This window comes from Lutjanus erythropterus, chromosome 15 (assembly GCF_056507025.1).
Source record: "Lutjanus erythropterus isolate fLutEry1 chromosome 15, fLutEry1.hap2, whole genome shotgun sequence".
Taxonomy (NCBI): domain Eukaryota; kingdom Metazoa; phylum Chordata; class Actinopteri; order Lutjaniformes; family Lutjanidae; genus Lutjanus; species Lutjanus erythropterus.
The window spans coordinates 30,077,370-30,101,621 of NC_139331.1; the positions used below are offsets into that span (position 1 = coordinate 30,077,370).

The 24,252-nt window shown below is 38.0% G+C and overlaps 1 protein-coding gene across 1 annotated transcript; it reads right to left on the reverse strand.

Annotated features, from left to right (window-relative positions):
• Window positions 1-6,042: 6,042 nt before the first annotated feature.
• rfx6 (regulatory factor X, 6) lies at window positions 6,043-23,939 on the reverse strand. Its single transcript, XM_084737494.1, has 20 exons — window positions 23,496-23,939; window positions 20,837-20,996; window positions 19,113-19,236; window positions 18,536-18,597; window positions 18,298-18,375; window positions 17,711-17,738; window positions 17,487-17,594; window positions 17,175-17,252; window positions 16,940-17,053; window positions 15,717-15,766; window positions 14,983-15,142; window positions 14,750-14,894; window positions 14,384-14,493; window positions 14,172-14,289; window positions 11,876-11,998; window positions 11,148-11,354; window positions 10,004-10,322; window positions 8,884-9,239; window positions 7,295-7,495; window positions 6,043-6,659 (listed from the first exon to the last, which is right to left on the reverse strand). The coding sequence occupies exons 1-20, from the start codon at window positions 23,644-23,646 to the stop codon at window positions 6,481-6,483; spliced, it is 2,871 nt and encodes a 956-aa protein (XP_084593620.1). The 5' UTR covers window positions 23,647-23,939; the 3' UTR covers window positions 6,043-6,480.
• Between the last annotated feature and the right edge of the window lie 313 nt (window positions 23,940-24,252).

Consider the following 24,252-nt stretch of genomic DNA (forward strand, 5'->3'; position numbering starts at 1 on the left):
GAGACCAGAGAGACGTCCATGTCCTTTCGCTGGGACCTCTTTACTGTCGCATGTCAGTCCAGCACCAGAGGGAAGTTAATCTACCTGAATTTCGTCACTTTTCTGTCTTTGCTATATATTCTTATCCCATATTTAATCAAGTAAAAAGCCTAAAAGTCTCATTTTCAAGAGAGACTTGCCCAAAAGGGTTTCAAAAAGACAACAATAAATACAAAATGGAAGGGAAAAGTGTCCAAAAACTCACACATTACACAATAGACCTTTGTTCACAGGTTTGACAACTTGTTGAAAACTCGACAGTGGGTTTACATGTGAAGTCAAGGGTTACTGGTCCAGTATGTAAGAGTTAGTGGGGTTCACTGGCATAATATGACAGAAATGTAATATGATACTCATAGTTTTAAATAGTGTATAATCACCTGAAGATTAAAGTTGTGTTTTTTAACCTGAGAATTAGCCGTTTATATCTAAGATAACAAACTAAAATACTAGATCTAGAAACGTCTTTTCAAGTTTATGGCAAGTCCTGTGGCCACATGCTTGGAAAAGGAGGGTGAGATAAAGGGTATTCAGCTGGTTGCAATCTACAATCCCACCACCAGATGGCACTAATTCATACACATTGGTCCTTTAAAGTGCATCACTTTGCAGCGACACAGCGGCGTGTCATGAATTGGTGTAGTAAGGCTGTTAAAGTATAAGGCTGGCATTATTATAAATGCAAAATAATCAATAAAAAAACATGAAAGAAAACTCACAAAGAACTTATCAACAAATATGTCCTATGTAGTTTCAGCCTGCTTCAGTGTTATACAGCTCCACTAACCTTACAAACACATAAGAGTCATGGTGTTGCATTTAAGTGCGGCTTCATTACAGTGAACATTTATGATATGTAACTTGTATAAAAGAAAAATTATAAAAGTATAGAGCACTTTATTTCTCTTAATCTAGCATAATGCAGTCCTATAGATGATCATAAAATATAATTACTGAACTATTTTTTTGTGTGTGTCCAGATTTCCAATCAGTGTTGATAGTAAATGTAGTCAGTTGAAGCAGTGCTGCTGTATTATCAAAGAAAGCTGAGTTCTCTTGCTGCAAAATCTGTTGTTCTTCCTGCATCCAGTGATGTCACAGTGATGTTGTTGGCGCTGAGAAAGAACTACAGGCTGTTTCAGCTTGGATATCTAGTCTCCACCCCTGGGTAGCCAGGGGGCGTGCTAGAGGAGTTTCTTTGTCACCGAACGCCATGTTTTGGCCAACAAAGTGATATCTATAGACTAAGGTGGTGATAACACGGTAACATGGGCCTTGGTGTCAGAAGCTCGCTTGCAATGCATCCTGGTACATGTAGGCACAGCCAGCACAGGTCCATGAGCAGGATAACTCAGCTTTCTTGGTCGATATAACAGTCACTGAGGAATTTCCACACCAACATCCACATAAAGTCTGGTGAATTTTCCCTTTAACTGCTCACCTTATCACAATAAACATTATACACTTTATAGAGATATAGTTTATTGTATAGCCAACTATAATATTATGTTTCATTGTCCATCTCCTGTATGAAAGTCCTAAAGAATGCAACTTAGTGGGTTTTCTTATATGAAGTAAATTTAGTCAATAATTGTTGTAATAGATTTTAAAAGTGCAATTTTAAATTAAATGTGTAAAGTTAATTAAATTTGTCAATTGATGGTTTTATTTTATTATATTATGTTTAAATTTTAATCATCTTTAATCAAAATAAGAATAATAGTCAAAATGTAATATATATGTAATATATCCCATTGCACAATGAATTTGTCTCCTTTAAATGCTAAAGCATTTAGTTTCTAATATCTCATTTGCAGAACAGACTTTGCTATTTGTAGACTGATAAAAAAAAGAAAGAAAGAAAAAGTACAAGTCACAGTAGGTAGAATTAAATAGATTAAACACTAATTAGGTTGAGGTCTCTTAGAACAGGAAAAAACGATGTTTTGTTCATACCTGAAGGTCATACATTAATCTTATTTTCATTTAAGTTGTATTTTTAAAACAGTCTTCTGTTTAGCACATTTATGTGCTGTCTAAATATTGTACGCAGAAGTGTAACTGCCATAAAAGTGGAAATAATGTTATTTCTCATAGCAGAGACAACAGGTAGGTCTTACCTGCAGCACAGAGAGAGACACACTCACGTATGGAGGCAGTCTCAGTCCGCTCTAATGCAAAGTTCTGGTTAAACATTGGCCCAAAGTTTGCCTTCCGCCTTCTGTTGTTTTTACACTAAAGGTCCGGCAATTGTTGCAGCCATTATTGACTTAGTAATTAAAGTATTTTAACGTGGGGATTCTGTAATCATTACATATGCCACCATCTGTCCCTGTGCTGCCGCGTGAGCACCTGAAATGGATTTTTCCTCCTGAGTAGATAACGTATAAAAACCAATCAAGAGGGGAGGAGGGGAGCGCGGCCACGTCACTGTCATTCATCTAAAACTGTCTGACTCAGTGTTTAACAGCCTGTCAGTTTTATCCACAACATATGATTTGATGAGGTTTCTCTCTGAACGCAAATGCATTAAAAGAGTCATGAAAACCTAAAATAGTGTTATTTTTAGATAGTTTGTCGCTATTTCTTTCTAAAAAAAAACTATAATTAGCCTCATATTTATGTCAGTATATATGGTATTTTGTATATTTCTACTTTCTATTTGCTTATTTCCATTAAACACTGAAATGATTTGTAATGAATTAGAGGTTTTAAATACTTTTTGTAAGTGAATGAACAAATTTTATTTTTTTGTCATGCTGTAAAACTATCACATGGGATAACTTGACACAAAACAACACTAGATATAAAGACTTCCTACAGTTATTATTCACTTTTAAAGAAAGACAAAGCATTGTCCAAGAAAGTAAATGTTTATGTTTTACTCATAAACAAAATAAAACCTACAAGATAACACTAAGTCTGTCACAGTTATTACATAATCGCCTGATCATTTCTATTCACCTGTATAAAACTAACAGAAATGTCGTATTTCATGCTATGGTTCTGCTCCCTGAGTGGAGAATTAAGGGCCACCAAATATTTATCTCAAGACGCTTAAAGTCTAATACTTACAGAAATGTATTAGGTTTATATTAAAATAGTGGCAAAATGAATGGAAAACTGGTCATTGCAATTACATGTATGACAGTTATCATCTGCAGGATTGACAGCCCGACATAAAAGCAACCTGTAACATATTTTTTTTCTGTGCAATGATGCAAAAAATATCCTAACAAAAGGTATTAAGGAAAATATGAAACAAAGTGTATAAAAACCTATATTTCTTTTAGATTGAATAACTGGTGAACTTCACTCTGCTCAACAAAAACTGGGGTAATACTACATTTCAGGGGTGCAGTTAACTCCAGTTAAGTTTTGGTGCAGCTGAGAGAATCAGTGCACAGCTGGTCAGCTGAACAAAATGTTAAATTTGTCTACAGGAAACTGCACAATACAACATACAACAGTATATGCAAAAATAAACATAAATTAACAATAAATTAATATTTTAACGGGGTTTAAACTAAGATTTACTCTCTGCAGTTAGTACTAAATTACAGTGTTTTTGCGGGAAATTATTAGGAAATTGCAGACTCATAAAACACAGCAGGTTTTCATGTGAAATGGAAAAATGCTAAAAAATGAAAGTGTCCAGAGGAGGTCAGGTTTATGTCTTATATGCTTTTCCATCCTCACAGTACAAGAAGTACTGTACTGAATTACAATTTTGAGTTACATATACTTTACTTGAGTATTTCAATTCCATGCTATTCATTATTTCTACTCCATTACACGTCAGAGGAAAAAGGTAAAAATACACTTTTTCTCTACTTCATTTGTTTGACAGCTTCAGTTATGTTGCAGATTTGGATTAATGATAAAAAAAATGTAATAATTAAAATCAGCTCTGTCTTTACCAGCTGCAGCACTGAAGTGATGAAAACTGAAATACATACACTGATTGTTTCTGAAGTATGTTTTTATGAGAAGAAACTGAACACACAACCTTTCCTGTTTCAGTCTTCTTTGATCTCCTGGTTTTATGACGTCCCATCTGCTCCGGTACGGACAAACTCAAGAGGAGACATGTTTCCATGTTTTACTGAGGTCACCATGGTGTCATATTAACAGCATCATCCAGCAGCCCTCCCTCTGTCCCTCTCTCTCTCTCTTTGTTGGTTCTCGTAACATTTTGGTAAACACTTTTATCTGAGTCATATCTCCGCCCATTGTGCCGCAGACAAACCAAATAATTGCAAAAGCTCCCAACTTTGATCCACAGTCCTCGATTGCGATTCCATCCCGTAATCTCAGAGTTCAGCCATTAAAGAGTCGTGTGTTCAGCGCTCTGACATGAGGTCTTTGAATCAGGGGAGATAAGGATCCTATTGGGGTCTATTATTGACTGGAAGCCAATCTGCTGCGGAGACAGACAAAAGCAAGGACACACACTGTTCCCTGTTCTGTCCTGTTCAGTGTATCCATTATTACAAGCTAATAAATAAATGGACAAACACGCAGCCAGATGCAGCATGGTAAAAAATCTATGCGGTCAGTAGAGCTGCAGCAACTGCTGGGGACAGTTTATGTTTTCAGCCACACTAGCGTCGTGTGTCTGTGGACAGCAGTGTCAGTCAGTGGGTCCAGTGGATTCAGAACTGTGTGAGAATCTGGTGTGATTTGTAATGACTTTGACACACCAGTGTCTTTGGCAAGATCAACTAAATTTGTAATGCATCTGCAAACCCAGTGAACGGTGTACATTCAACAAAACATAACAGCTACCTCCAACGTCACTGTAGAAACAAATGCAGCAGGTCTGTAAAAAAACACACAACATCTAAATGATTCTTTCTGTCTTTTCCGAGGGGTCGTGCTTGCAGATGTGCGGAGGCCAATCACAGAAGAGTGAGTGAGGTCTGCGCTCTCCGAGTGCCCTTCTAGTTAGCAAATGTCATCATATGAACAATCTAAAGTCAAATGGTGGCCATGGTAAACAATAAACCTGCTGTTAGCATGCTGATGAAGCATGCATGCTAAAAGTCCCGCAAAGCATAGATTGGCACAAAAAATTAACAGTTATCATTTTTTATGGAGATTCATTTTGCAGTTAATGCGTTTATAAAATGTCATATTGTTAAAAATGCCTGTCATAAGTTCCCAGACCTCCACGCTGAGTTTTAAATCACTTCTAGGGATAGAAGCAATTTTTTTTTTAAGCCAGCGCTCTGAGGGCCAAAAAGCCCTTCAATGGGCGTCAAATCTAAACTTGTTTAAAAAAACCAAAAAAACAGAAAAAGCTATTTAGTGCAACTTAATACAGCTTTGCTCAACTGTGACACTTGTTTTCCACTTTTCCTGAGAACTGTGATGTGGTGTTTCCTGAAGGCATCTTTTCAGACAGGTATAGGTATAGTCATAGCTAGATAGGAAACTGGCTGTTCAAAGTATGGGGATGAAAGGGGGCCACCTACATTGATTATTTGATGACAACAGAGTAACTTTAAGAAGCCGCAGGTCATGATGTCAAAGTTAATGTCAAACCTTGACACAAAGATATTCAATTTACACCGACATAAGATGGAAAAACAGCAAATCCTCACATCTGAAAGAATCAAATGTTTGGAATTTTTGTTTGATATCAAAATTCTGTTGATTAATTAACATATTATTGTTCCAGCACTAAGTTGGTCAAATCAGAAAAGCAGGACTTAACTAAAACCAACAGAGGAGTTACAGCCTTCACAGTATAGACGATGTTGTTTCTTTCCCCTGTTAACCGTGAGTATAGGAAGAACTTTGTATTGCTGTCTGACGATGCCTGCGCTCCACGACAGTAAAAACAAATGTTCTGATCGAACAAACTCTACAACCAGTCCGACCTTCATCTCACCTTACTAATATGTATGTGTCTCTCTGCATATATCAGCTGTAAACAGCAGTGGTTTTGGGCTGCTTTTCAGTTGTTGTCCTGTCAATAAACAGAACACGACTGTGACTAACAAAGATTTATTTACAACAGTTTCCACACAGAAGAAATGGAAGTCCTCAGGCATCGTTTAGGAACACAAGCACAGTTTGAGATTATTTTCCAAACTGGAAAAATTACTAATTGAAAAATACAGTTGTGGATGTATGATAAATATCTGTTATCAGGGTCATAGTTTTGAGAAATAATCCACATTTTAAGGCAAATAAATATACTTTGTCTGCTCCTTTCTATCTATTGTACTCTACAGTGAGGAATAAAACAACTGGCAGGTGTCATGTTGGTCTAACTTTATATGTCTTTGTATACAGGAGTGTGCTGCCTTTGCTAAAGTTCATACTGTATCTTACAGTCCAGCTCATAGTGTTAGTGCATACATACATTCTGGATCTGGGCTGCTCTGAAGGAAACTCCAAACATGTCTCGGAGAGGTGGTGTGTTTCTCTGCATCACTGCACTCCTCCTGCTCCCATGAAGACAGTATTGATGGGAGGCAGCGAGGACACCAGGTCCTGCACCTCTGAAGACGACGGCACGCGCTGCTGAGAGAGCAACGCGTCCTGCGAGGCGAAGGGAGAGGGAACTCCAAACATGCAGGGAGCCGATCCTGACGAGGGCAGGGAATGATCTGAGGAGGAAATGTAAATGATTTCATTCACTTTACAACAATGCATGATGTAATTTACATTTACGGATTTCTTACTTTTCACTGTTTGCCTTCATTTATGTTTCGAGACATTTAAACCTGCAATGACTGATGTTTTTGGCCACTTGGGGGCACTCAAAGGTGCACAGGATATTTTATTTTAAATTTTAAAAAATTCTTTTTCCTAGCCTGTGTTACTTTCAAGACACTGGATGAACTTAAAGAGTTTCAGCCTGTATGGGATGCTCTAAGAAATAAGGTGAATGTGCAACGAGGCAGGGATCATTTCACTGGTCAACACTACACCTGGCATTCTGTTGGTTGGGGAAATTTTACAGGGTTGCTGCACACAAAAAAAAAAAAAAAATCTGAGGACAAGGAGAAACAATAATACAAACAACAATACATCTGTGCAAGCACAAGCGGATGCAATGTGAAATGAATGAGTCATGAAAATTGAAAAAACATGTTTATGCTCAAAAATGACCTATGAAGTAGTATGTTTTTGCACTGTGTTTTTGACAGAGCAACATCTTAAATGTTTTGTGCATCTACAAACCCTGACCGTGATCCACCCGGCTCAGACCCCGACCCCCCCTCAACGTTTTACTGCTGACCTGCTCCAGTTTCGGCCTCGGTGAAATACGCTCCTGTCGTTTTCCTCCCCGGTTCGTCCAGGATGTTGAGCGGATCGTGGACCTCAGAGTAGGCTGAGGGGAATGGACGCAGGCTGCCGACGGTGCTGATGACGGACACGTGCTGGTCGACCAGGGACGTCATTCGCTGGCTGTCCAGGTAACTGCTGTTGCCATAGTAACCTGCCACAGGAGGGAAGTTTGGCATTGAGTACTTGTTTTCCAAGAACTATTTATCTTTTTTCTTTGAAATACTGGATCCCTTCACCTCTGCATCTCTACAGGTGAAACAATCAGAGAAAAAAAATGACTTTCGTCCTCACTTTAAGCCCAAAAGCCCAGTTTTACTTTTTAATGGTGAAAGGTATTGTGGCAAAACAAAAATCAAGGTTAGGGACCACTGACTTTTAAACTAGTTTTGGTGCAGTCTTTTTCCATGAATAAAAGTGTTTTTTGCAGCGAAAAAGCACAGAAAACCGTAATAGGTGTCAAATGTCATTAAATTTCATTTGAACAGGTTGGTTGGGCAACACAAATGGCAAATTGCATTACAGTTAAACAGCACAGAACATCCCTACTTCTTACAAACTCCCCTTAATTTCGCCTGTGCGTTACTTTAAAATTTTTCTAATTATAAAATTCTCCTTCTAATAAAATTCTTTAAAATTAAAATGTTTTCAATCTGTAGCTCACAATCACAGAGTGTATATTCTGTGTCTGCTTCCTCAGACACTTCGACGCCACATAAAGCTGAACATACACTGTACAGCTTCAGATGAAACTCACTTACTGCACAGATGTAAAGACAATTTATAATTAATATTCAAAGCTAATACATCAAATAGAAATACTGAAGCTACATTTTTCTGTGATGAAGACACAGATCCCTGAGAGGCAAGTGAGGAAATAAATCTGTTCTCTGAGCTAAATCCTTTCTGTCCTGTGTTTATGACTGAAAAACTGGAGGAAAAATGGTTTTGCCAGGATGATCTTTCTATGTTCCTTAATTTTTTTTTGTCTGTGAAATAGGTGGGAAAAAAGTTTTGGTTAAGGTTAGGGTTTTTTGTGGGGAAAAAAGTTCTGGCACGTGATTTTTTTTTTCTCAGTGTTTGTTGTTGTAATACCCATTTTGGCCATAAGAGGCTCTACTGCACCACTACACCCTGTTCTAAATAGGAATAGAGGTCTTCATGTTTTCTTCCAGGTGTGTTTTCGTTTCTCTGTGCACTTTAAACACAAGGTACACATGTTGTGCGTTAGCAAGTTATGTAACATGACTTGCTTTTGGCAAGAAATGTATTTTAATTAGCACCAAAAACAGCTTTTTTTTAACCTTCCAAAACTTTTCTTTCACCTGTTTTTACAGATGGAGAAAGAGTCATTTAGAAAGATTATCCTGACAAAACCTTTTTTTCATCTGTTGTTTAGTCATAAATAAAGGTGAGAGAAACTATTTAGGTCAGATTTTTTTTCTCACTTGCCTCTCAGAGCCTCCATATGTTTTGGATCATTATCAGAATTTAAAATAAAGTTCTGCGGGACCCATCAGATCCACATTAAGTTGTCCTTACCACTGTGTCCGGCAGCAGAGTACGTCTGTCCCTGACACCCACCGCCCGAAGGGTTCAGTCCAGCCCCCACAAACCCGAACCCTTCTGCTGGGTCCAGAATCTGAGCTGCTGTCTGAGAGTCCAGTCCCTGCTCAGTCTGAACCGCATCTGAGCCCGAACTGTAGCTGGACGTGGGTCGGACTGCAGAGCTGTAAGGCGTCAGGGAGCAGTTGGTGCTGTTAGACGAGTGATGGTGACTGTAGAACACGTCTTTGGTCAGGTGTTGGTCGTTGAAGGAGGGGTACCGGGAGAGATGGTAGGCCAGCGATGAAGCCTGAGACTGAACTGATGCCAGACACTGACTCTGAGTCTGAGGCCTGAAACACAAATCAAACAAACCTTCAGACTCAATAGTGACAACAAAACATCTTTTATTTAAAGCGGCTACAAGGCTCTTTCATATTGTGTTGATTTTGGATCAGAAATAAAAAATTACCTAAAGAAAAATCACCTCCTGCTTCCTTTTAACCTTACCTACTACTTATTGAAACTTTGCCTGCGAAAATCTAAACAAAGAATAACGATACAGAAACAACCAAGCTTCTCGCTAATGATCGAATTACCAAAAAAGGAGACAGGAATGCTGATGGTGCAACTGGAGTTTTGAGAGTTTTACATTTAAAGCTTTACATTTTAATACAACCCCACCTCCTATTTGGAGGCCATATTTGTTTACTATATTTTTACTGTATTAATGTAAAAAAATATTTAATCTCTACAATTTACCATCTCAAAACAGTCTATAAACCAATGAAGATATCAACAACAACGTCACCTCCATTTTATCAGAAGCAGATTACATTGACTGGAGTGTATTTTATAAAAGTGCTTCCAACGCCAAATCCAAGCATTTTCAAGGTGCATTTTTAAGCTTTTCCAGGACCTTACTACTGTGGTAAATTACATTTATATACATTTTCTCCAAATCATTAATTAAACGTGATTTTTTTTTTCACATTAGATCAGATGTTATTAGAAGAAATTCAAAATCCAAGCACTTTTCGCACCTTGAAAGCACCTGTACAAAACCTGCTAGTAGCATCAGACACAATGTAGATGCACAGCACTAAGTGTAGCTGACCTGAGTGCAGGCTGGTAGTTTGAGGCTGATGAGCCGCCGCCTGGTGGGAAGTAACTGGAGCTGGTCTGAGGTAAGCAGTGGTACAGGGTCTCCGGGTACGAAGAGCAGGGGCTGGGCTGGGTCATGGCGCTGATAGACGACAGGCAGGAGGAAGAGGAGGAGGAGGAGGAGGAACAGGCGGTGGAAGAGGAAGACGATGTCGGGGGTCTCCCCGTCATCGGCCCCTGGTTGATGACGGAGCCTCGGTGCACCAACGCTGCAGGAGAGATGGGGGGCGTCATGAGGGGGCCGCTGACCTGAGAGAAGTCCATCTGACCACCTGCATGTGTGACGAGAGAAAATGCATCAAGTGTCTGGAATAAAAACACGGAGAACTTTAGCTTCAGTTTGTCCTGTTCTGTTCAGCCTCACTCAGGCCACTGAGGGTGCCGATGAACCGGCAGCAGGGAAAAAGGAAGAAGACATATGATTTTTGATTACACTCTTAGAAATAAAGATACTAACTAGAACCATAAAGAGTTCTTAGGCTTGTTTTGTTCCTTGTAGAACCTTATATAAAGGCTCCACTCAGAACCCTTTCAGAAATATCTGCCTAGAACCCAACATTAAGGGTTATACCTACAGTACAACCATTTATGAAAGGTTCCATCACTATGAGAGGTTCTATCGAGATCCTTTGCACCTTCTAGGGGTGCCATCAAGAAACCATCCAGGGAATTTTACTGAGAACCTTTTTATATTTCATGGGTTTTATCAAGAACCCACTCGGGGAGTTCTAGCAGTAACCTTTTTATGTTTTAAGGGTTTTATATAGAACCTACCCAGTGAGTTCTGCAGAGAACCCTTTAATATTACGGTACAAAAATACCCTTGATGAACCCTCAGTGACTGAGTTCTTCAAGTTCTTTTAAGTGTGTCAACAAGAAACCACCCAGGGGTTGATGATTTCCAGGGGGAACTTTAGTCTTACTTTAGTCTTGACAAACTCTTTCTTACAAAAAGGGTTCTTCAGAAGCAAAAGGTTCTGAATAGGAACAACAGCTCTTCATGAGGAACTCTTTTGGAACCCCTCACTTCTAAGCTTGTAGAAACCTGCCCTGTTTTTGTTTTGTTTTGTTTTGTTTTTGTCAGACTGTTCTTTTACCTGAAACCGTGAACCCAGCAGACTCCGTCCCCTGGTAGATGACGGTGCTTGTTTCCAGACCTTGCTGCTGATTGGTGGACAGAGACATGTAGGTGTGTTCTCCAGCGGACTCGTTCTTCACTGATTGGTCAGCAGCTGCACTGGCCTTGTTGCGATTAGCGAGGAAGCAGGAACTGGGAGAGGCCATGAACGCCGCTTTACTCGCATCTGAAAGCGACAAAGAAGAATCACATCATTAACATCAAAATCTGTGACTGGAACATGTTGATTTATACTGTGGATGTGGATATAACAATGACAGTGATGAAACTAAAACCTGAAATCAAATCCCCACATTTAAGAGGCTGGAATCATTTTAACTTGATTAATCAATTATTAAAATATCTGGCAACTAATTTTGTTTCAAGAGACATATTGATTAACTGGATTTACATGAGTTTTGTCTTTACTATGTTCCTGATAATAAAATAAACATCAGATTGTAGACTCAACATGTTAGATTTTAACTTTTGTAAATTTTAAATTTGTGTCTATTTGAAACTTTTAGTCTATTTAAAACTTTGTGGAATATGTTATATTAATGTTTTATTGTAACAGCAACAAATGAAAATTGTCTTTATGAATCTGTGATGATACTGAAAAGCCTAAACTAAACGATCTGAACTGAGTTCACATACATCAGCAGCTGAACTTCTCAGTGTGTGAGTGTCAGGTTTGATGCTTGATACCTGCATTTTTCATGTATTTGTCCAGCAGGTTCTGCAGGTCCTGCTCCTTGTCGTTGTTGAACTGAGTCTCCAGAGCCAACAGGATGTATTCGTCTAGCAGCATCCTGATCAGGTGGAAGGAACCTGTTGGTGTCAGAACATAAATATGAAGAAAAAAAAAAGGCGTTCATGTCAGAGTTATCACTTTGTTTATCCACATCTCAAACTGTAAACATTTTTGAAAAATGCCAAGAGAAATGTGACGACCTGATTCCTATGGAAACATATTGCTTTCACTTGTTTTTCTGAATTTCTGACATAAAATTGTTTCTCTGAATGAACAAGACAACTTTTCATGTAAAAAAAAAGGCTCTGTTTTCCTGAATTAATGAGATAATTTTTATGCTAAAAATTTGCTTATTTTTTTAAATGAATTAATTATTCAGAACCTATGAGATATTTTTTCACATAACAGCTTGCCCATTTTTCTGAATTAATGAGATAAAGATTAATGTAAAAAAAATCTGAATTAATAAGACAATTTTCACGTTGGAAATTGCTGTGTTTTTCTGAATGTAAAAAACTGCCTCTGTATTTCTGAATTCATTATGTAAAAGATTTTTACACCTAACCCATTTTTTTAAATGAAAAATTTCATGAATTCAGAAAAACACAGCATTTTTTTTTACATCAAAACTATCTCATGAATTCAGAAAACAGCAGTTTTTAATTTCGAGTGGATGAAATAAGCTTCTGTCTGTTCCAGCTGAGCTTCTTCTTTATCTACTGTTTGACCTTTAGGATCAAGCCGCTTTTTGTTTGACCTGCAGGGTCGCGGGTTTAAAACCTTCTGTGTGTGTTTGAGCTTCGGTGGGACTCCACAGAGGGAGCCACCAAATGGTTGGTGTTTATTCACGTACACGTACTGTGTGTGTGTGTGTTTGAACAGAGAGCACGCGACCCGCAGATAAGACTTTGTTTAATCAAGGCAAGTCTGGCCATTACAATTTATGGCGCTATTGTAGCAATCTGCTCCGAGCTGGCTTGTATTAGTGTTTGTGTGTGTGTGTGTGTGTGTGTGTGTGTGTGTGTGTGTGCATTCAACACATCCTGTGGACTGAATGATGGAGAAGAAAGGAGCACAAAATTAATAAGCTGAATGACAGTTATTAATTTCATAATAATGATCACCATGTTGTCACTATGTTCAGTATATAGCCTTTATGAATTGTGTTTTAATGATGCCTAATTAACTGTGATACTGTGGCGTCATCACATGGTACCAGTCAGACCAGGTCTACTCAACAGAGAGGCCACGTCACACCTCCTCTGTGTGCTCCATGGGACCTAACTTTGAAGAAACATGAACGGTAGCATATGGCGAGAGAATTACACATATCTTGTTTGCCAATTTAAAACATAATTTTACAAGTGAGGGAAGTCTAAATTTTCTTACTTGAAGTGTTTTATCAGTGACTCCTGCTCCTTTTATCAGAGAAAGAACAAGTAAGACACGCCGCCCAGTATGAAAACATACAGGCAGTGTAGCTTCAGCGGCTAACGTCAGCTTTTGGAGGGAGAAAGTCATGACGTCATTTGCGCGACCTCTGGTTGTGTAGTCTTTCTAATTATGTATCTTCACAGTCTGATACTACGACAGCGTTACAACAGACAGTCACTTAACATAATTTATGGCACAATTCAAACGCCATCAAGAAATAATCTCTCTTTCACCTTAGACTACTGTTAGTGGGCTGAATTCAGGCCTTTAACCGCCGCAGTAAGGCCCTTTGATCACTTATAAATATGAAAAAAAAGGATAAATAAATAATTTCTTGAAATGAAAGAGGGACTAATTAGCCCATTATTTGGTTATGTCTGTTGCTAAACCCCAAAATCAAAACTACATATGTACTTACTACTTACTATTTATCCATTTACTTCTTCTTCTTCTACTTTCTTTCTACTAAAAAGATGAAAGATGAAGATAAAACTGTTCACAACAAGGTCTGTGGATTATCTTGAGTAACCAGGTCATGATTTCTGGAAAGAGACATTTCTGTTGACTTTTTCAAAAGTATTTTTGGTGCCTTGAACGCCACAAGCTGAGTACCATTTAGTCTTATTATGTTGGAGGGAAGGCAGACATCCCTACGGCTCATATCTCCAAAATTCTGCAGTTTGCACCAAAACAGTGTAAGCCAGACTGCAGTCTGCAGGCCAGGAGAAAATATGTATTTTTGACTTTAAGGTGAACTGTCTCTTTAAAACACCCTTTCATTCTGTGTCAAATATTTGTAACTTAAAATTTTCTTACCAAAGCTGGTGGCGTTATTGAGCGTGAGGTTGTGCATCACTCTGGCACCGAAGAAACTCCACCTGAGGAGGAAATCCTGAGCTCGCTTCTTCACAGATCGACCGCTCTGCTTCCCGGGCTGATCACAGACAAAGGCAGAGGAGAAAAACTGCTTGGTTGCACAACAGGACATCTGCAGGACTGATATGCAGCGCCGAGCGAACAGCTGTTACCTTGATGACTTTGTGCTCCACAACAGAGTCCAGCCACTCGATGAAGGACTCCACTGTGGCATTTTTTCTCAACAGCTCCTTCAGCTCTTGAAAGACGGTGATGGAGTCGTCTGGGGGAAAAAAAGAAAGGAAAAGACGACTTTGTCAATACAAGCAAAACAAGCAGCTGCGATCATATTGGTCCAATTTGCTTTCAATAAAGTTTGTTTCTGTGCTGTAAAAAAGCTTGACAGATGCATCCTTTTAGAGTCAGATCAGTCTGTGGATCATCTAGTATTGACCTTTTAAGGAAAATCTAATATTATGATGATTAACGCAAATGTGTAACATTTCATCAGGTTGATTTGAGAAAAATGGCCGTCTTACACTCAGAGTAGATGTCTGGGTCCTGGTCAGCGGTGGTGTTTATGCTGAGCAGAGGCTGTGAGCTGATGCTGCTGAGATCCACGTTGTCGATATCCAACACCATGCTGGTCACAACGGCCTGGTCGAACAGCGCCGGACGAGCTATCTGGAAAAAACACGAGGAGGTGAAAAGACACAGTTGAAGTATGCTGTTAATCTGCGTAATCTATTCCGCTCTTAAGAAGATGTTGTACCTGTGCCAGGTGTAAGAACGACGTCTGTCTCTTCAGGGAGGATACAAAGTGGCGCGCTATGGGGAGTTTCTTGGCCGCAAGGCATTCTGGGAGGTTCTCCAGGGAGGAGGCTAGCCAGTGCTCCCAGTGTTTGGCAAAGTTGCGGATGTCTGCCAACAGACTGATGAACGACATTTATACAGATCTTTTCTTAACTGCTGTTTGCTTAATTAATAATCTCACTAATTAATTAAACCATCAATGTTAAGATCTGCTTTTGATACATTGTTTTATTACTATATAACTGTTTTTGTGTTGGACTGGACTTTGAAAACCCGCATCCTCATGTCTTTACAGGTTGTTTCATAACTGATGGGAAAACTTCTTCCTCCTTATATTAGATTCCCACCGAAAATTTGGGAGCAAGGTTGCAAAAGCAAACTTCGATACTTTCAGAACTATCAGAGACTGTCTACCATTTCGTGCTGCAAACAGTTTCATGCATGCTATGATCTTTTCACATTTAAGTTATTGTTTAACCTCTTGGTCACAGGCAATATCTACATATATCTACGTGGGGAAGGTTCTTATAGATGTTTATGTGAAACGTGACTAACTTTTTAGCACTAGTGACACGGATCCCACTGGTGTCGCAGAGAGCCCCAGTTTGTCTCAGCAGTGGTTTTGTTTGTGCATTTCATGAACATCACAACTAATCTGACAATAACACATGAAGGGAAGATGAAGTAACAAACCTTTCAGGCATCTCCTGCATTGTAGCAGGAATCAGAACATCAGTTAAAACCTGAGGAAATAAGGAACACGTTAGTAAAAGAGAGTCAGGTAGTTCATGTATCAGTGAGTCAGAGGATCTGTCTTCACTTGCAAGACAACAATGCATCAACATGGATATTTACATTTTTTGTGGGGGGTAATACTCTCTTCAACCAGTCAAATTTAGGTTTATCCTTCACTGACCAAAGAAGAAGAAGTTACCCTGTTTCTGGTATGAATGATTTTATTGTTTTCCTTGCTGAATTTGCACCCTTACACTTACAGGAGGGTGTCTCCATCTAGGGCAGCCTGCTTTCCAAATATGTCCCAAATATGTTAAAACAAATCCTCCAATTTATAGAACAAAATGACCAAAAGATGCCATGTGCTGAAGTGAAAAGGTGAAAGATTTCAAGTTGTCTGACTCAAATCATATTTACAAGGGGATTACTTAATTAACTTAATTGTGAATCTTAGGGAACAAAAATCTCATGCGGAGTTCCTCAAGGGTCCACTCTCGGTCCCCCTTCTATTCAACATCTACATGCTCCCCTTGCTCAGATCATGGAATACTATGATATCTCCTACCATACTTGTGCGGATGACACACAACTCTATATGACACTGTCACCACATGACTACAGTCCCCTGCATTTGTCGAATAAGTGCATTGAAGAAATCAATAAGTGGCCCCAAAAAACAAAGATAAAAAGTCACTGCTCATCTTGAATCCATGACACTAAAATCCACAAAGCAATGCAGAAATCTTGGTGTAGTTATGGACTTAAAACATTATTGTTTACAGCAGCTATCCAGTAAAACAGACACATGACTTCCTATTGAAGCAGTCTAACTATTATTTTAAAAAGTTGTTTGCTTTTGCTTTTTGTTCTTACTGTCTTATAAATGCAGTTTCGTAATGTTTTAACTATCTATCTACATGCTTTTGCTTTTCGATTTTATGGTCTTTTAAATGCAATGTTAATGTTTTCTTAATGTCTTATTTGTAATTTATTTCATTTCTCCTCTAAAGCACTTAAATCGCCTTTAGTCTGACTGGTGCTGTATGCCTTGCCTCACCTCTAGATGTGAAACTAGAAAAAGGAACCTATGATATAAATGTCTGAGTGTGTGACAATACACTCTCCTGCTGCTGCAGCTATCATGTAGAACTGAACATCCAGAAACAGTATTTCATAACAACCTTATAGAGGATGGAGTCGCAGACACAGAAGATGTCGACTATGACAGGGTTTTCCAGCAGCGGCAGCAGGTGGTCGGGCATTCCCTGCCAGAAATGGAGCAGAAAATTCTGGATCTGGAACATAATATTTAAGGAGTTTTATCAGATTAAGTGGACAGTAAAAAGTTTTGTTGTCTTTTACACTCGTCAGTGGCTTCAGAACGAAAAAAAAAGCTCATGTGACAGTAAATATCACCTCCTCAAAGTTGACATTAATGGCGTTGTCCAGGATGCACTGGCAGTGTGTTTTATACATCATGATCAGAGTGTCCACCTGCAAAGGACAATAAAGAAGAACAAATTATATGAGACCAGATACATCTTAGAGAATTGTAATATTTTTAAGCCTTATGTATATGAAGCATCTTATGTTTGTAAAAATTAAGATAAGATTGATTGTTTAAAACTGTACACTAAACCGGCAGGTAGACAGACGCTGCAGACCTTTTTGTTTGGTCACAATAAACACAGAATAGAAACTCAAAATGAATTTGTATTTATCACCGACCTTTTCTCTGGAAATATTTGCCTGCAGCAGCAGATGCTGAGCGTTCGGGAAGTCTGGGAGCAACGTTCCAGTTTTAGAGCTCAAAGAGTATTTTCTGGTGAAACCTCCCTGAGATATAAAAACAAAAATAACCTTTTTAGTTGGTCCTTATATCATTAATTTAAAGAGATCTTTACATCGTCTAAAAACCTTGTTTTTGCTAAGATTTAACATTTTTTGCTCACCTCATTCTTGAGCTTGCTCCCTGAAAATCTGTGATTTGAGAGGAACAAATTTGATCTTATAAAAAATAAATATATCATGTTTTGACATTGGAACTATTAAAAAGAAAGATAACAAAGTTATATGACATATTGGAAAGAATAGAGTTGCAATGATTAAATAGTTCTGAGTCATTTTTTAATCAAAAAATGTTCAAAATCTCTAATTTCAGCTCCTCAAAATGTGAATATTTTCTGGTATCTTAACTGCTCTACTGAATACCTTTGGATCGTCAACAAAAGAAGACATTTGAAGACGTCACCTTGGGCTTTGAGAGTCTGACAATATTTTCTGGACTTATTGATTGATCAATAAGTCATTAATAAATAATGAAAAATTATTGTTAGTTGCAGTCCTAAGAAAAAAATATCAAAAAGACTGAGAGAAAAACAGAATCACCTAATTATCAGCAAGCAAAACACATGGAGGTACAGTACAAAATGCGTTAAGGAAGAAGAAGAAGAAGAAGAAGAAGAAGAAGAAGAAGAAGAAGAAGAAGAAGAAGAAAAGAAGAAGAAACTGGACTAAATTATGTTTAATGTTTTGTTACCTGGTCAAACCTTTTCCAGAATACACAGAGTGATAGTAAGCACTGCTTTCTTTGATGCCAATTCCATAGTAATGATATCTGTATAATGTCAGTATAATAATATCAAATTATAATAAAAAAAGCGCAATGATTAGAACAAAAATGTTTTAATCAAAATAAACAGTAAAACAACATCACATGACAATTTTTTTCAAAATTCAGTATGAAAATAGACTGAGAGTGAATGTTTTGCATTTACTTGGAGTGTCCTCTGGTGCCCAGTCGTCTTGTTGTTAGAAGAGGAAACTTCTGTCGAATTGTCTGGTGAGAAAAGGAAGTTAAAAAAAAAAAAGTTCTGGTTAGATCATGATGAGCTCCCTTTCATACACACCACCAGTTCCATAGTGGATTCTCCACATGTTTTATCCACTGGAAGGCACCTGAGAGGGCCTTTTATCATTTTTTTCCCACTTTAGGGGCATTTTATCACATTTTCTCCACTAGAAGGACACATTAGAGGTCACTTTGTCCCATTGTCTTACTGGAAAGGCACCATAGAAGCCATTTTATCACATGTTATTGTCCATTAGGCCCTGGTAGAGGGCACTTTATGACATTTTCTCCACTGGATGTTCATACTGTTTTATCTACCACATCCAAGAGTGTGGCTCTTCTGTGGCAGTTATCTGAGTTACCTTAAACTACAATACACACATATACACAGTGAGTCTGCAGATAAACACCTGTTTTTGTTTTTGTGGCAGGCATTTTGGACAATGAGGACGGAGGAGAAAGGAGAAACTCTCACTCATGGTTACACACACACACACACACACCTTTCCAAACGTAGCAGCACAGGCCGGCTCTAGTTTCTCTTTCCTGCAGAAGTCCAGGTAGTGAGCATAGAGGATGCATCGAGGCAGACACACTCCTTCACACACTATATAATTCTCCTCCAGCCTGTTGAGACGCGTCAGAGAGAAAATCACTCATGTAATAAATGTAAACACTGGATAAAACTTATGGACAGTTTGGTTTAAGAATCAGTAGCAACTAGAGAAGCTGGTTTAAAAAAATCCTTTACTTTGGAGCCAACAGAATAATTTTTCTCTTTGTGGAGACTGTAAATGTCTTCAAAACTGCTGTAAGTACACACAGCAGTTTATAAGTTCCTCTTATAAAGTCAAACCAGCCCAGTGGTTCTTCCACCATCCATGAAAGTCTTGCAGTGGTGGAATGTAAGTAAGTTCATTTACTCAAGTGCTTTACTTGAGTGCACAGCACGAGTATTTTACTGTTTACTCCACTACATTTGTCTGACAGCTTTAGTTGCTGGTTACTTTTCAGATTCCATTTTTTTCATGCCCTCCATTACTACTGAAAACCATATATCTCCAAATTTGGTGATTTTTAATTTATTTTTTTCTGATAAACTGAAGGATGAAGTGAACCCTGAAAGGGCTGAGAAAGTTCTCCTACTTCTTAAGCAGGGGTCTGCAACCGTTATGACCACAAGAGCCATTTGGGGCCAAAAAGAGAAAACAGAAATCTGTCTGGAGCCGCAACTCTGTTTGCCCTGAAGACTTTTTTTGGCATCCATAGAGATTCAAGAATACAAACCACCATCAAAATTTAGAGGAAAAGGCACAGAGCCACAGACGTAGGCTATGATGCACATTTTAGTTGATGAAATATTAATATATATTTTTTTAATTTAGTGTAGTCAATGCAAGCATCACTTTAACAAACAATAGTTCAGATGACTGCAATAGTTTTTTGAGTTTTGAGGCCAACTCAAACTTTTATGCTTTGAAACAAACTTTGAAAAGTTGCACCAACCTATAATCTTTAGTTGAGATAATCTACTTTTCTTCCTTAGATACACTTGAACTGAATTTGAGTTTTACAAACAAAACAAATAGTATTTCAAAATGTGGTCACAGTGAGTTAAATGGTTTTAACTGAAAATATATATATAATTTTAGGGGGGTTCTAAAACTCAAAGATTTAAGTTTATCTAAGGAAGAAAAATGATTTATCTCAACTAAAGATAGAAGTAGTTCTTAAGCTAAATAAACTCTTTAACAACTCTCTAGAATAGCTGGAAAACACATTGTCACAAAGTTGAAAAAAGCAAAATATTTCCCTAAACTAAGAGCTTCTTTTAGGAGTGTTGCAGAAAGCTTCTTAGGTTGGTTTCTTGCCTAAGTTTTGCAACTCTGTCACTGCAGTTTCGGTCATCATACAGCGCATGTACACTTCAGTTTCCATGGTAACGCCTCACTCGCATCCTTCTGTAATGTTGCTAGACAGCGTTCATGTCAGTTGCTGTCTATCTTAGCTAACACACCAAGTTACCCTGTGTTAGTTAGCTTCTCCAAAATGGACAACAGAGAAAAACAAAAAGAAAAACAAGATGAGAATGTTGTTCATCTCAAAGAATATGGAAAGCACAAGAACGTAAATTTAACCCATAACAAACACACACAGGACCAAACATCTATAAGTCTGGATATTAGCATCCTTTTACTGAGGGATGAGCTGTTTGGGTTGTTCTTACCACTGCAGGGTGAGTTGTGTCTGTTTCTTCTTGTCCTTGATGATTTGACTGATGGTCTTCCTGGAGGACGAGATGCTCTGTTTGATGGTCAGGTCTGGGTTAAAGTCCACCAAGTCCTGGTCCTCCTCAGAGGACGGCGTCTCATTGCTGTCCTCTGCTTCTGAGAAAACATACAGACAAAACAGGACATGTACAGTAGTTCATAAGAGGAGATAGGTGTGCTTCGTGTGGCAATCTCACATGGGTGTTTGTTTTGTTTTTTTTAGATAAAACAAGTTAAAATGCTGCTTTTGTTGATGTCTTTTTGGGAAAAACACTTAAATACAGTACACACTTAGGATTAGAGAGGAATCCAAACCTCTTTACATGTCACTGTCAAAAAGAGAGTTAAAAAGCAGCATCACAGCCTTTTCTTCTTTATTGTAATTTCAGCAAAAACCCTCCACCATATTATAAGTAAAAACCTTGAATTAGTTCGGTGCAGTATCTGAGGTCAGGTGCTACACTCCGCTGATCTTTTCTCACTAATGGAACATTTTATATTTTATTTTTACGTTTATTTTAGTTTCACTGTTTTTTCATGGCCTCCAGTGACTCCAGCAGCCTCACGTACACCTCATGCCATCGCCTTATAAGATCCGCAGCTTTTATCTTTTTTATCTACACTGTTTTTCTGACCTTGACAAAGTGATTCTCGCTTTCATTTCTCACTTTATTTTGATTGTTTGTCCGCCCACACAAACAATAAATTGTGTGAACGGCGTTCGAAGAATAAAATAAAGGACCATTTATATTTCCTGAAGAATACCATAACAGCTTTTCAAAGACTTGTATTGTGACAGAATGCTATTGTGTTCAAAGGGAATGTTTTAATTGATTTTTGGCCTCAAAGAGTTTTCATTTTCCTCCTGCAAACTAGAGCAAAGGACAGAAAGAAAAGAGACAAAATGTGAACACTAACAAAGTTATGTCACGATAATAAAAAACTCAGGGAAAACTTACCACCATAACTAACCATAATAACACAATGATGAAGTATCTAACGAGCCAAATTAAATAAAATAAATGAGCTAATATTCATTAAAAAACGGCACAGAAATACTTTGTAGGATAATTTCACAAAGTGGGTTCAAATTAAAGAAACTAAGAGTAGGCCTAATTTGTAGATAGGTAAAGTGGTAGAAAGACAAAGTGAACTCCTGACAAAGCTAATAATTAACACAGCTGTGAGCAGCCATGAGTTCGGTCCTCCAAGCCTTTAACCCGTCATTACATTTAAGACTGAGAACATTTTGGTAAAACTCTGCCAGATATCGCTATTTGAAAAAAGAGCAATTTGTGATAACAGTGTCGCTCTTTTGGGTTCATCTTAAATACAGTCTGTGATATTTAACAGCTTTAACATTAAGAACATGATGTACGTCCTCCTTCCTTTTTGTGCATCTGTCAAAATCTTTTGTTGACGACTGTAAAAACCAGAACACGTTAACATTTGCACTGTAATTTTTTCAAATTTGCACATTAAATTGAAAAAAAAAAAATACAAAAAATTTGCAAAAAATGAGTAGAGCCCAACTGATACTGGATCTTTGGGGCTGATGCCACTATAGACATTAGTGGGTAAAGAAAATCTGATATTGGAATATATTTTGATTGATCATAATTTTAAAACAAAAAAATAAAAGTGAAATTGAAATATCACTTTTATATTACTTTCAAAGTATCCATGACTGCCATATTGGCAGCTTTAAGTTTTTTGAGGAATGCCGGAATATGAAATGACAAAAACATTTTATTTCAAAGACGCTGCAAGAAAACTAACCCACAAAGCCATCATGTACAACAATTGTGCAATATTAGTACTTCTTTTCAGGTGTAAAGTCACTTCTTACTGTTCTATATTTCACGCAGGTTAATTTTCAATTTTCAGTGTGCAAAATTCAATACTTCAATCAGTTGTACTAACAGCCTGTGCACATGATCAGTGTTTCAGTCAGGTGAATTTTTAATTCCAGTGTGCAATAATCAGGTGATTGATGATAATATCAATCCCCTGTTTGTAATGTTTCTATTTTTAATATTCCCTCTTGCTACATTTTTATATTAATTTTTTGATATTTTCTAGTGATGTCTTTATATTTTTCTCTCCACTTTGCTGCTGTAACACCATAAATTTCCCTGTTGTGGGACTAGTAGAGGAATATCTTATTTTTGCTTTTGCATATTCACTGTAGTGCATCCAGCTCTCTGGAACAGACTAGAACAGTTGAAAGAGTTTCCGTTGCCCTGTGTGTGGGTTCATGTCGTATAATGCCTGAATCGTTACATCTCCCCTCCCGTCTGTTTTCATCATCATCATCATCAAAAGTTGTTGAGAAAATGAATGGGATCTTGCTGTCAGTTCAGATAATTCTGTTGTTTGAGCACCACCATGTGGCCAACTTGTGTCACCTTTTGTTTTGTTTTTTTTCTGAGCAGATTTGAAATTTCGCCACAGAAAAAAAAAACAGATTTAAAGACTTTGAGTAAAGATTATTTCAAGAAAACAGCAGAAGATGATTGTGAAGATGGATATTAATATAAAATATTAAGGTTTCAGCCTTTTTGGTCTGAACTCACAACAGAAATAAAACTTAATTGGGAATGGTTGTTTCTTTACCTGATTTAATCCCAGAATCATCCTCCTGATGGAAATGTGTCTGTTTGTTAAAGTCTGTTTCTTCTGGTGAGCTGCACAAAGTCTTGGTTAGAGAGTGAATGAGAAACACCCCGTCCCTGGCTGAACTCTCACTGCTGCGTTTCATCGGCATAGTCACGTAAAATAAAAGTCACTGAGCAAATCAAGCAAACACGGAAAGGAAGAGGAAAAAAACTGAAGTCAGCCTGCGGTGAAAAAACCAGTCCACTGCAGCTCATTTGTCCTTTAAGTCTGTGAATCAGCACACAGTCTTTAAACACTGTCTGTCAATCCTGTGATCACACAAGTCCAGGAAAAGATGAAAAAGTTCATGCCCAGCTGCATTTTGGTCCAACTACTCATCTGAAACTAAAGAAAAGTTAAAAAATAAAAATAAAAACTGCACTGCTGACAAACCCGAGAGAGCAACCTCAGACTAATAAAGCTGTGCTGAGGGAAGGCAGAGCTAATGAAGCCTTGGATGCATTCATCATATTTACAGAAGACTGGGACTAATCCAGGTTATTAATGATTAACAGAAAAACCCTCATCCATCTGTCCATCCATCCATCCTACCTCCCACAGTCAGCTGGGCCTTTATACAAAGTTATATATGCATAAAACCCAGCAGGGATTTAAATCAGAGCTGTTAAGTTAGTTTTATTTCACTTTATTTAGTTCTGAAAACCTAAAGTTAACTCTCATATTTTGTTGATTTTGAAGGCCCCTCTGGACAAAA

Bases quoted from the DNA above. Each gene is read 5' to 3' on its own strand.
- rfx6 (XM_084737494.1), bottom strand. From the start codon at position 23,646: ATGCCGATGAAACGCAGCAGTGAGAGTTCAGCCAGGGACGGGGTGTTT. The intron at 17,739-18,297 runs GTAACAAAACAT...CTCAAATCACAG, and splicing joins TCTGGAAAAGGTTTGACCAG to ATTTTCAGGGAGCAAGCTCA. The intron at 14,494-14,749 runs GTAAGACGGCCA...TTTTTCCCCCAG, and splicing joins CCCAGACATCTACTCTGAGT to ACGACTCCATCACCGTCTTT.